Source organism: Yamadazyma tenuis, chromosome 2 (genome assembly GCF_029203305.1).
Source record: "Yamadazyma tenuis chromosome 2, complete sequence".
NCBI lineage: Eukaryota > Fungi > Ascomycota > Pichiomycetes > Serinales > Debaryomycetaceae > Yamadazyma > Yamadazyma tenuis.
Window position 1 is genome coordinate 1,809,287 of NC_089462.1, and position 13,196 is coordinate 1,822,482.

The 13,196-nt window shown below is 46.8% G+C and overlaps 6 protein-coding genes across 6 annotated transcripts; 3 read left to right on the top strand and 3 right to left on the bottom strand. All coding sequences in view use genetic code 12, as the record gives it.

The window, feature by feature from the left end:
* Window positions 1-15: 15 nt before the first annotated feature.
* HSP78 (chaperone ATPase hsp78) lies at window positions 16-2,181 on the bottom strand (the record flags this gene model as incomplete). The annotated part of the gene is made up of 1 exon (XM_006689221.2): window positions 16-2,181. The coding sequence occupies one exon, from the start codon at window positions 2,179-2,181 to the stop codon at window positions 16-18; it is 2,166 nt and encodes a 721-aa protein (XP_006689284.2).
* A 285-nt stretch (window positions 2,182-2,466) lies between these two features.
* Window positions 2,467-4,080, bottom strand: PSN45_002192 (uncharacterized protein; the record flags this gene model as incomplete). The annotated part of the gene is made up of 1 exon (XM_066157813.1): window positions 2,467-4,080. The coding sequence occupies one exon, from the start codon at window positions 4,078-4,080 to the stop codon at window positions 2,467-2,469; it is 1,614 nt and encodes a 537-aa protein (XP_066013910.1).
* Window positions 4,081-4,159: 79 nt separating this feature from the next.
* Window positions 4,160-7,072, top strand: SFB3 (COPII coat Sec23p-Sfb3p heterodimer component; the record flags this gene model as incomplete). Its single annotated transcript, XM_006689220.2, has 1 exon — window positions 4,160-7,072. The coding sequence occupies one exon, from the start codon at window positions 4,160-4,162 to the stop codon at window positions 7,070-7,072; it is 2,913 nt and encodes a 970-aa protein (XP_006689283.2).
* Window positions 7,073-7,347: 275 nt separating this feature from the next.
* Window positions 7,348-9,738, bottom strand: SHE4 (SWI5-dependent HO expression protein 4; the record flags this gene model as incomplete). The annotated part of the gene is made up of 1 exon (XM_006689219.1): window positions 7,348-9,738. The coding sequence occupies one exon, from the start codon at window positions 9,736-9,738 to the stop codon at window positions 7,348-7,350; it is 2,391 nt and encodes a 796-aa protein (XP_006689282.1).
* Window positions 9,739-10,923: 1,185 nt separating this feature from the next.
* On the top strand, window positions 10,924-11,808 carry PSN45_002195 (uncharacterized protein; the record flags this gene model as incomplete). The annotated part of the gene is made up of 1 exon (XM_066157814.1): window positions 10,924-11,808. The coding sequence occupies one exon, from the start codon at window positions 10,924-10,926 to the stop codon at window positions 11,806-11,808; it is 885 nt and encodes a 294-aa protein (XP_066013911.1).
* Window positions 11,809-11,964: 156 nt separating this feature from the next.
* PSN45_002196 (uncharacterized protein) lies at window positions 11,965-13,089 on the top strand (the record flags this gene model as incomplete). The annotated part of the gene is made up of 1 exon (XM_006689217.2): window positions 11,965-13,089. One exon carries the CDS (start codon window positions 11,965-11,967, stop codon window positions 13,087-13,089), a length of 1,125 nt encoding a protein of 374 aa, XP_006689280.1.
* Window positions 13,090-13,196: the final 107 nt, after the last annotated feature.

Below are 13,196 nucleotides of genomic sequence, written 5' to 3' on the forward strand. Positions count from 1 at the left end.
TTAGTATTTACATGGTTAATCAACCTCTGGGTCATGGTTGGGATTAACATAAATTTTGTTGTCTTTGATGTCAACTTGGATGGTTTCACCATCTTTGACTTGTCCTTTGATCATAAGCATGGAGAGGGGATTTAACACTTGCTTTTGAAGAACTCTATTAAGAGGCCTGGCTCCATAAACAGGATCATATCCCAACTGAGCCAAAAGGTCTTTGGCTTCGTCCGATACGTCTAAAAACATTCTCTTGTCGATTAACCTGTCTCTGATTTCTCCAAGACGAATGTCCAAGATATTCCTCAAAGATTTTTTCGACAACCTGTTGAAGATTAATACTTCATCCAAACGGTTAAGAAATTCAGGAGGATAGTGAAGTCTTAAATTGTCAGTAATCTGCTGCTTGACTGTTTCCTCGATCTTGCCATCTTCAGAAGTATTCTTATCACTAAGTAAGATTTCTTGTCCGATATTGGATGTCATGACAATTATAGTGTTACGGAAATCAATGTGCTTACCATGCGAGTCTGTCAAAGAACCTTCGTCAAGAACTTGCAACAACAACTTAGACACATCTGGGTGAGCTTTTTCGAATTCGTCGAATAAAACCACTGCATATGGTTTCCTTCTCACGGCCTCAGTCAATTCACCACTTTCTTCATATCCAACATAACCAGGAGGTGATCCGATCAATCTGGATACTGTGTGTTTTTCTTGGAATTCAGACATATCAAATCTGATAACCGAGTTTTTGTCGTTGAACAAGAACTCAGCTACGGTTTTGGTTAACTCAGTCTTACCGGTACCAGTTGGACCCAAAAACATAAACGAAGCAATAGGTCTCTTGTCACTAGTCAAACCAGCTCTCTGTAATCTTACAGAGTCAGCAATTGCTTGGATAGCCTCATCTTGTCCAATAACCCTTTGTCTCAAGTATACTTCCATATCCAACAATTTATCTCTTTCACCTTTCATTAAATTGGTCACAGGAATACCTGTCATTTTGGAAATCACATAGGAAATATCATCAGAAGTAACCGAATCATGCAACAAGTTGGCCTGAGGAGCTGCACCATCCTTTGCAGTTAACTCCTTCAACTTCTTTTCCAATTCAGGGATCTTAGCATACTGTAATTCGGAAGCTTTGGCATAGTTGCCTTCTCTTTGAGTTTGCTCCAAGTCAAATCTGGCCTGTTCTAAAGCAGTTTGGGCATTTTTCACCTCTGCAATCAGATTTCTTTCAGCTTCCCACTGGTCAGTGATCTCCTTAAGTTCAGCTTCCTTAACATGAAGATCATCTTCCAACTTCTTGCGACGGTCAATAGATAGCTGGTCTTCTTCCTTCCTCAAGGACTCCAACTCGATTTGAATGGTCATGATTTGACGGTCTAAATTGGTGATAGCATCCGGACGAGATTCATGTTGCAATCTTAAAGTCGAACAAGCTTCATCCACCAAGTCAATGGCCTTATCGGGCAAAAACCTGTCGGTAATGTAACGATTCGAGTGTAAGGCAGCCGTCACCAAGGCACCATCAGTAATACGGACCCCATGGTGGACTTCATAGCGCTCTTTCAACCCTCTCAAGATCGAAATTGTGTCCTGAACCGTTGGTTCGTTCACCATTACGGGTGAAAACCGTCTAGCCAAAGCTGCATCCTTTTCCACATACTTGCGGTATTCTTCAATGGTGGTAGCTCCACAAAGAGACAACTTTCCTCTGGCCAAAGCCGGCTTCAACAAGTTCGAAGCATCGATAGAACCTTCAGCCTTACCCAACCCCATCAAAAGATGCAACTCGTCAATAAACAAAATCACCTTGCCCTGTTTCTGTTCCACCTCGGTCAAAATCAGCTTAAGTTTCTCTTCAAAGTCTCCTCTGAATTTAGCACCTGAGATAATTGCAGCCAAGTCGAGGGTGATGATCTGCTTGTCTTTCATACTTTCGGGAACTTCACCCTTTAATATTCTTTGTGCTAATCCTTCCATGATGGCAGTCTTCCCGGTCCCGGCATTTCCAATCAATACTGGGTTGTTTTTGGTTCTCCTGGAAAGAATCTGGATGGTTCTCCTGATTTCTTCATCACGACCAATAACCGGGTCCAACTTACCATCCTTAGCAAGCTGGGTCAAGTCCTGGCCATATTTCTCCAACGCTGGCCGAGAATCCTCCTTGTTCATGGACATCTGGAGGTTTCTGGGAAAACTGGATGAGAAGCTTCTGGTTGCGTGATAGGCCACTGGAGAAGGAGAAGTAAGTGATTGAAGCGCCTGGAGCCGTAGATGCGACACCGCAGGCACTACCTGTACGCGCGTGTTTACGAGAGCACGCCTGGCAGCTAATCTGGTGCTTCGTGAAAGCATAATGTATGTGTTGTACAAAAGTATGGAGAAGGTATGCGGATTAAATATAGTGGATATATGTGGTGCGCGCAGATTCGAGAAGTTTCTAGAATTGGATACAGGATCTAGCTAGTGTTTCTGATCAGGGTAGTAGTCGTGGTGGGAGAAGCCGGGATGCGGCTGGAAAGGTGGGGGCCTACTGGACCCTGAGGGAGGGCTGTGGTGCGACGGCTCGTCATCTTCGAGGAAATCGTAATCGTTTATGATCTCATCTTCGTACTGCGAAACAGAAGATCTGGGAGCAGACGACTGGGGATGGACAGTGCCCGGAGGACAGTTGGTGTTGGTAGGGTTCCAGTTAGATTGTATATCGGTGTGGTCGTTGGTTTCGTTATTGTGTATCTCGTTATTCTCATTATCATTGTTCTCATTCTCATTATTCTCATTCTCATTATTCTCATTCTCATTATACTCATTGTACTCATTATGTTCGTGAGTGTGATTGTCATTATTGTCGGAAGCTGCTTGGTCACTGGTGCCACGGGTTCTCGTCGAACTGGGTGAGAGTTTCAGGTCGTTCTCGCTCTCGACATAAACCCGTACAGCACCATAGAAGGGAAGCTTATCCCGTAACCAGTTCCAGACCTTATTACCCGTGGGCCTGGACTCTGGGTGGGCATGAAAAATGGTCACATCATCCACACTGAGTCTTCTTCCCAATACACCCATGAGCTCGTCGCGTCTTTCCATACTCTTGATATTGTAGATCCATTCCCACACAAGCGAGAGAATGCCAATTTCGGTCAAGCTTCGAAGCACTGAGAGCCAACTCTGATTGTGCCATTTGGTTGGGTAAATGGCCACCAAGAGAATGCACCCGGCGAGATGAAGCCCAAAAAGAACCCAGACAAAACACGCCAATGGTAAAAGCCGCTTACAGTGGGTGTATTTGCGAGGATTCTTGATCACAAACGTATAGAAGATCATCATGAGCCATACCCACAGCAAGAACACAAGGTTGATTGAATTACGGATCTGGTGCCACAAAAAGTAGTTGGACTTCTGGTTGTTAAAAACCTGTTCGCTTGATGACAGTCTACTGACGGCCTCACAGATACATCCAGCAACAAGGTACGCTATTACCACCACGAGCGAGCCAACCATGACATATGGACGCGTCTTCTTGTACGACACCTTGTAGATCACCTGGAGAAACGACATGGAGATCAACAACTCGGATAATACAACCGTCACTCTGTAAACCAAGTTATCAAAGAAAACGTCATGAATGTCTATCACATCCATCAAGTCATTATAGTAGCTCTGTCGGGCCTTGTCGGTGATCTTCGCGAGAAGATACGTTAACACGATGGTGTAGAACACAGTTGAAAGCTGGGTCAAACACGGTTTTCTCTTGTGGCTGGGAGAGAGCACAAGGAAAACACTAAGCATCCAACAGGCACAGCAGGTGCCAGACACCGTGAAAAGCAACGAGATGAACATATCGCCGTTGTTGTTGGGCCACACTCGCGGGCCTTCGCCGTCCAAAACCTTGTCCAAATACTGTCGTATCACGTCATTTGTGCAGTTGGTGATATAGAACATGGGGAAAGCAAACCGGTCAACATGGACGTACTCGGAGCCGCCTTCAAGCATATACGACAAATTTCCCTGGGTGAGTGAGTACAAAGAGCATATGGCGGTCTCGTTGACCCCACTGAGCGGTACGGAGATTGTACCCATTATATCTCCTTGCTCCATAAAAAGTCTTGGATGTTTCACAATTCGCACTTTTTTTATTGATCTGAACAAAAACATCGTCATGAGCTATCCATATGGGACCCAACCCCCTCCGGTGCCACCGCTCGCCTCGTCGCCAGCCGTGAGTGGAGTGGAAGCTGACATGCAGAGTCTCTCGTTGGCGGGTGGGAAAAAGAAGAAACGGTCGGCCAGAGCCTATCATACCGACTACTCGCTTCCTAATTCCTCCACCAACCTTCCAGCCATGGCGCCCATTGCTTCCACTACATTGTTGAGCTCTGTGCCTGTGTCCGTACCACTAGCAACACACCCAACCGGTCCAGCGCCCTTTCAGGCCCATGAAAATGCCGTGAATATGGAGAATAATGGTCCTAACGATGAAGAAAGTCTATCAGTTTCATTCCAAAGACACAGAGATCAATTGGAATACATGGCTCCCACCGAAGACGGCTCGGTGGTATGCAAGTCGTTTTTGACGTTCGAGAATGTGGTGTCGCCCACCGCCGGCACCCAATTCCAAACCGTCGATCAAGGTACCGCATCTTCTCGGTTTATCAGATCTACGATGTATAACATCCCAGAGACCGAGCAGCTCAGACTGGCGTCCAAGCTCCCAGTGGCAGTAACAGTACGCCCGTTTGCTCCGTTACTCGAGACCGAGGACCCGGTTCCGTTGGTGGATATGCGGACCGTGGGAAGAGATTACCTAGACAAAGAAGACGTTGGGCCCATCAGATGTCGCCGGTGTCGTACTTATATGAACCCAGCCGTACAGCACACCAACACGGATCGGTTCACATGCAACATTTGTCTTTTCCCCAATAACAAAACTCCCCCAGACTATGCTGCCATGTTAAATCCTTCCACAAACCAAAGAGTGGATGTGGGACTCAAGCCAGAACTCCACCGAGGGGTTTATGATATCTTGGTGCCCGATTCCTATAACTTGGGAGGACCTGACAAGAAACCTGGCGTCTTGCATCATGTCTTGCTCATCGACATCACTGTTGAGAGTATCAAGAGAAGTTTGCCGATGGTAATTGCAGATGCTATCCGGTCGGTATTTTATGGTTCCTCTGATGAGGTGGGTGATGACCCGGTGCCGAAGGAAAGCAAGAAGTTTGCCATTATTCTCTTTGATAAACGGATGCATTTCTTCAATCTTTCTAGTAATCTCGATTCCACCCAGATCACTATTTGTTCAGATTTAGACGACCCGTTCATTCCATTCTTTGAGGGCCTTTTTGTTGATCCAGAAGAAAGCAGAATCGCCATTGAAGATGCCTTGAACAACATCGAACAGCTCGGTTCCGATGACAGCTTGAGGGCTGATGATGAGCCGTGTTTCTCAGTGGCCTTGAGAACTGCCATGCTCTGTTTGGCAGAAGTGGGAGGTGGTAAAATCACCGCTGTGTTGTCTGCATTGCCCTCGTGGGGACCCGGAGCCTTGAAGTTCAAAGACAACAAGACCCAAGCTGCCACTATTTCTCCAGAAGTTCAAAAGAAGGTATACTCAGCTGACAACGATTACTATAAGTTGTTAGCCAAAGACTTCATTAAAGAAAACGTCGGGTTAGACTGTCTTGTGGTGTCACAAACGGCCGTCGACTTGTCGAATATTGGCTGGTTATGTTCAGTTACAGGAGGGTCTGTGTTTAGATGGTCCAACTTTGTCGTGGAAAGAGATGCTCGTGACTTCACCGGCCGGTTTGTTGGTTCGATTGTCAAGACGGTTGGTTATCAAGGTCAGTTGAAATTGCGGTGCTCCAGTGGTTTACAGGTGGCCCAATACTATGGTACTTCTTCCTCAATTGCAGAGATTTCGGTGGTGGGTGCACACACCCAAGATCCCGTTATCCCTGTTTTGTCGGAAGACCATACCTTCACGATTCTTTTGGAATACGACGGAAAGTTGACTACTAGCCATGATTGCCATTTTCAAGCGGCCCTTTTGTATACGGATTCTGAAGGAGTCAGAAAGGTCAGAGTGATCAATTTGGTGTTGGCAGTAAGCGAACGTCTTGATGATATCTTCAACTTTGTTGACCAAGATACTGTGGTGACAACCATCGTAAGGGACACCTTATCTTTCGTTGGTAGACAAACGTTTAAGGAGTTGAGAGAATCATTAAATGAAAAATTGGTGGAAATCTTCACTCAGTATCGTGCCAAAAGCGAATTAGGCCATAATGCAAAGAGCACTTTGACAAGTCGTCTTTTGATGCCTGATTCTTTAGCTGATTTACCCATGTATATCTTGGCATTCTTGAAGTCGACTGCTATTCGTGATAGTAATCATATATCTGCAGATGCCAGGTTGGAAGATGTTTTCCAGATGTTGAACATGCCTATTGAGAGATTAATGTACCATCTTTACCCAGCCTTAGTGGAATTACATTCGTTATACCCACATGAAGGGTTATTCCCCAGTGAGGATGCTAATCCTCTGCGGTTCATCTCTTTACCAAGATACAAGGATTTGTCTTTGCATAAGTTACAAGATGGTATCTACATTATGTGTGATGGTAAACGGGTCATTGTTTGGGTGAGACCCAATGCTAATCCTTTGCTCATTAAAGACTTGTTTGGAGATCACATCGAATCTATAGAGTCGATTGATGCTTTAAACGACGAGCTACCCGACTTACCAACAGATATTTCTACTCAGGCCCGCAATATCATCAAATTCTTCAACTCCCAGATCAATGGCCTTAATAATATTGGTTCCGCAGGAATCCAAATCGTTAGAGAGACGCTTGACGGGTCTGATATCTTCTTCAAAGAACATTTGGTTGAAGATGGATCGAAGTTGGCGGTGAACATCCACAATTCAAGCTACCCCGATTACTTAGCAAGGTTACATAAGGCCATTAGAGTCAAATTGGAGAATGATAAAACCTATAGTAAAGTCAAGCAGTCCATAAGGTCGGCTGAAAACCATGAAACCTTGGCTCAAAAGTACATTCAGTTTTAGATAGGCACAGTGTTGGATAATAACACATCTTCATAATTCACGTCGTAACTTTTAGAAGGTAAATATACTGATTTGGGTATGAGAAATATCTACAGAATTGTCGTTTCACGTAATTCTCATGAGGCCAGGAGTTGTACAATTGAATGTATAGAATTCACTCTTCTAAATAGGACTCCTGGATTTATGTCGATGGAAAGAATAGCATCATCTGTATATATTTATGCCTCTTTCTTATATTGCGAGCATTTTATTTTGCAAAACAACACTATGACAAATCACTTGAACTTGGTGAACTTGATGATTTCAACCACCACCTCGAGAATCTGCTCGTTCCTATTATTCTTGAGAACACCGGCCAAAGCACTTTTGAGTGCTTGATCATGCTTAAATTTGGCGATTTGGGTCTCGCCTATATTCGCAGCCGCGTACACCAAGTCAAGAACAACGTACACCAATCTTAAGATCAAGTCATCGTCATCTGACTGAGAGTTGAAAATTCGAACAAACGAGACGACAAGCTCTTTTCTTAAATGATCAACCTCCACTAAGAGACGAGGAATCATATCAAACTCCGAAGTGGCATTTGCAAGTAAACCTGCCAAGGTTGTTTGAAGGTGAATATCCTTCAGCTCCAACATCTTGATCAAGATGTCCAATCTCTTCAAAGATTGTTGGTCGTCAGCATTGAAGAACTTCACAAGCATCCGCGGTTTCATTATCAAATTAGAGATCAATTCCCACGCTGCTGTCTGGATCAATGGCGAGTCTCCTTCAATGATAAAGTTATTGAGGAACTTGTCAAAGGTTTTGGTGATGATTGAGTCTTTGATTTCATCTTTAGGATCGGCCATCGACGAGATGTTTGTTAATGCTAGTAACGATTCATACTTGTCTAGACTTGTGACGTTATCATGTAAGTAAGCATCATTGGCATTGCTTTGAAGCTTTCCGGTATAAGTTGATATGTCTGGCCCCAAAAGTTCCACCAAAAACGGGAGACATGTGACAACACTGTACTTATTGAAAGCTAAAGCCGGGTTCACCAGAATCAAGATCTTACACAAGGCACGTATAGCCCGAAGTCTTGTTTCCACAAGAGAATCCGAAGAAGAAATGGGTCTGGTTTGGCCCAGCTGTTTCTGTAGTACCTGGCTATGCAGCACCAAGTAGTCTAGAAGAATGTTCAAAGAACCTTGTTTGACTAGCTCTTGCCTCACCTTCTTCTCTTGGTTCAACGAGATGTAGTATATAATATTCACAAACTGGTCCGAGTTGTTGCTTCCTTTTTTGGTGGTGGCCCTTATGATTTTTAACTTGGAAATGGTGTCGATGATGCTATGGTCTAAAAGTAAAGACTTGTTGAAGTTGAGGATATCCTCCGTATTCTCCTTGGTAGTGTCAGTGGTGGATTTCGGAGTGGCCACCAGTTTCAAGTAGTTGACAGTATTGGTTTCCTGTGACTGGCTGCTCTCTTTGATTTGTGTCACATTTGATAATATAAGCAAAAGTCCGTACACTGTGGAAGAATGATCGTTTTTGAGCAGTTGGTCTTTCACTTCTGTTCTTCTTCCGATGAGCTGCACTAAACAGTCCACCACCGACTCATCAGCCCGGAGTCTGTTGCGCAAAGATGGGTTTAATGTTAAGTATGCCAAGGCTTCAATGGCAGTTCCCAAACCTTCGTTCTCCTTTCTTAAATACTCAATGCTGGTATCAAATAAGCCATCCATCGAGAAGCTGAACAGACTATCAGCTTCCAATTGGAGGAAGTTCCATAATTTCACGATGCACAACACGGACAAGATCTTGAACAACGGATACTGATTGGCATCCAAGCCGGAGCCGACTTTAAGCAAGTCCAAGTAGATATTAGCATTGAATTTTCGACAGTCATCGTCAATGCATGAGCTGCTCACGAGCCTCAAAAGCCCATCAGCAGTGGCCCTGGGGTTCGGAAGTGACAAAGATGAGGGGGTGATTGTTTTAACGTGTTCCAACACAAGGTCCCTACAAAGACTGGAAGTGTAGACTCGAGTACAAACCAGCGGGCAGATGGGGAACAAAAGTTCCAACGCCTTGACAAAGGCCAAAAACGTCTTTGTACCTGCGCCCGTTTCGAGAGTATAGTCGAAGAAACCATCGATGGCATCAAAGGACTCCTGCTGTTTTAGTTCGATGTTCTTCACCACTATAAAGAGAAGCACCGCGTTCACGTCTGAAGATTCTTCCTCGGGGGCCAAGTATGCCAACAATACTGGGAGGTGGGCGGGAAACACCACCCCAAACTCCGACACGAGCCCCAAATATACCTTCAAGTTGAAATCAATCCATGAGGTTTTGGTGGATGAGGTGGTATTTTTCAACACCAACTTGATGGAGTTGAGCACCTGAGCCGTTAGATGCTGCTCGTCCAGACACCCCAGGAGTAGGTTAACGAGGATGGCACCGTGGTCGTCGTGGATGGCGTGTAGTCCTTTTAGAAACTTTGTGATGTTGGATCGCAAGAGCTGCAAAAGAACAGCTGATGTAGGAGGGCTCTGAGAGTACTTCAAAAGCGTATCAGCAGTAGCGGCATCGCCAGCACCGGTGGGATCCTCAAACACCTGGACAGCCTTCTTGAAGTCATCGAGAGCAAGATTCTCCAACTGGGTGTGTATCTCGTTCATACCAGCGGCGTCAAAACTGCACCGAAAGCAGTTTGCGCGACCTCAAGTATTTTTTTCTCTGTCATCATGGACACTACGGCGGTGATAGACAAGTACACCCAGGATATCTCCAATCTCCCGTTGGAGATCCGATACATCTTCGAGGAGATCCATAACAAGGACATTCAGTTGATGGAGGCGCGTCGGCGGTACCAGGCCAAAGATAGTCAGATCCACAAACTCATTAAACAGAGCGGCACGCAAGCCAAACATCCGAAAGAACCACAAGTTTACGCCAAAATCGAGGAAGACTTACAGCTCGTGGAGAAGATCCAGAAGGAGAAGATCCTTCTTGCCAATACGGCGCTTTTTCTCATTTCCAAACACTTGTTCAACTTCGAAACCGATATCACCAAGCTCGAGCGGGACGAGCTCATACCGGCAATCGACAACGTTTATGAGATTGAAGGGGGGCCGCAGGACGGCACCGGCGGTGTCGGCCGGGCCTATAGCGACGTGTCAGCCAGCGCCACGCCGCGTAGTACCCTCTCACTAACGCCGGGAGTCGAATCGCTGGCACTCCAGAGAAAGGCCCAGAAGCGTAAGGCGATGATGAAGGCCGGCGTCAGGCCATACAAGCGCAGTCGAATGGACGATGATGACGATGACGACGAATCACAGCCCGACACGCCAGGGCGTCATGATGGGCCTGGTGGTGACGATGCCGACAATACTCTCTACTGTCTTTGTCAGCGGGTGTCGTTTGGAGAGATGATTGCGTGTGACAACGAGGACTGTCGATTCGAGTGGTTCCACTGGCAGTGCGTGGGGATTACTTCGACGCCCAAGGACAACGTCGCGTGGTACTGTCCTGACTGTGCTCCCCGGATGGAAAAACGCAAGAAGAAGAAGAAGACCTGATGAGCCATGAGCAAACCCGTGTATACATAATATAAAGTTTGACAATATGTGCCAAATGAAAGAGTCTCGTACAACCAAGGCTTACCTGCCAAATAATAGGCTTTCGCCAAAGCCATGGATAGTTGCGATGGCTGCTGAATCGAAAATTCACCGCGCGCTAAAAACAATTCTCCTGAATCTTAATTGTTTATTGTCCACATCTGAAACACTTATACCAGCACATCTGTTGTGTTCCCGTCTCTCGTTTCCAAGTACTTTCCTAGAGTTTAGTGCAGCTTCTAAATAATGAAGTCCATGATTCCACTCTACATGTTGGCCGTGGCACTTGCTGCTGATACCACCACCACACCTGCTGCTGCTGTTGCTGCTGTTGCTGCTGCTGCCACCACCCCTACCACGACAGCTGCCGCCAAGGTCACCACACCTGCTGCCGCTGCCGCCGCTGCTGTCACTACCACCACCCCTGCTGCTGCTGCTGCTGCCACTACTACCACGGCCGCTGCCGCCGCTGCTGCTGCTGCCAACGCCGATACAGATACCACCGCCACCACCGGCAAGACTACCGCCACCACCGGCCAGAAAACCGCCACCACGGATACAGACACCACGCCCACCACCACCGGCAAAACCACCACGGCCGCTGCCGCCGCTGCTGCTGCCGCCGACACAGATACAGATACAGATACAGACACCACCACTGGTAAGACTACGGCCACCACCGGCACTACCACTGCTATCGCCACCAAAAACACTTCGACCATGAACGCTAGTCAGTTGGCGACCTACCTCTTAACTTATACTATGGACAGCTCGCAATTATCCATATACAAACTCACAGCTACCATGGACAACGCCGACTTGGGCCAGTTTTTACAGACCCATACCACCACCACGGTGGCTGCTGCCCCGGCCCAGGCTGGCCAGCAGGCTGGAAATGGTGCTACAACGTCGGTGGAGATCAACGACGACCCTTCGGAGCCCGATACCGTAAGTTTCATCACCACCAGAGTACTTAGGTCCTCGGCCGTGGAGGCACAGGCCTCTGACGATGGAGATGACAACGATAGTGACTCCTCGTCCGACGCCAGTGACACATCGTCCGCCGGTGCCAGTCTTTTGACCGCCAGCTGGTTGGCGGTGGCTGCATTGGCCGCCGCCGTGCTTGTGTAATTAGGTTCCAATGTACTTTAGATTGTTTTAAATGTGCGTAGCTGCTGCATTCCCGTTTAACTGTTGTTTCAACAGTTCAACAGCATTTCAAAGTTTTGCAAGTTTTGACTGATTTACCAAAGTCGCACCCGATGATTATTCTGATTCTGTTTAAACATGTTTGCAAAGCCCATCCTTAGAATCGGGCTCAGCCGGACTGCAGTCCGCCGTATCCACACCATCGATGCCCTAGAAGCCCGCGTGAACACGTGGAAGGAACCGGTGCCACCGGCCGAGGTTCTCGCCCTCATAGACGAATACCACCGGCTCCAAGTCCAGGTGTACGACTACAACAAATTTTGGAATAACCCCACCAACAAGCGGATCAACCACCAGATCACACAGGTGTTACAGAACCCACACGTGACCTTTGACAAGACGCTCTTGGCCCAGCTTTTCCGCATGAAGTTGCCGTCGCTCACCAATATCAACATCATCGGCGTATTCTACGAGCGCCTGCCCACGGCATATATCGATAAGGCCATCGCATTGGTGCCATTCCGCCAGAGTTTGTTCAACGGCGACCTCCAGAGTGCACTCAAGCTCACCGACATCACTGTGGGCCACCCGAACTACACGGCCCACAAACACCTGGAGTTGAAGACGGGGGTGGTCAAATTGGTGGGCTCGGGAGTGGGTATCACCGTTTTTTCCAAGTACGGAGTTCAAGAGTTGATCGACAGCGGGATCTTGGGGGATGCATGGCGATACTTGGGGTCGGTCAACACGTTGGTTGTGACATACCTCTTGAATTCGTCGTTTTTGATGACGATTGTGAAGTTTGGTCGTCAGTTGATTTCATCAGGAGGTGACTATTTGACGTGGCAAAAGGGCACGTTCTACTCGCACTGGTACAAGCATGCGGATGAGATGATGTTCTGCAGCAAGATTGTGGAAGCAGATCTCCGGTTGAATGGTGGAGGTGTTTCTGGAGGAGAAGTGAGTTCTGATCTTGCAACCGAATTGTGTCGAACCGGCGACAACGATACTAGTTTGGCACCTGGATACACCAGAGATGGCCATAAGGTACGGTTATTGGACTTGAGAGATAATCTTGAGGAGTTGAAGTTGCAGGCGTACTGGATGAGTGGTGGAGATGGATTTGAATGGGTGGAGCCGGACCAGGATCCAGCCGAGTTGATATGGAAGAGACACTTGAAGAAGTTTGAGGAGTTGGGGGCCGGTGATGAGGGTAAGGCATTGAAGTGGGCGGACCAGGTGATTGAGCCTGAACAAAAGTAAGTGTAAATAGGAATAGCATATGAGTGCGCGATTTTGCAGCCAAGTAGAAATAGATCAGAGGAGTTGTATAATTAAGGGTTTCCTATAGTACGAGTATCTGTTCTCTA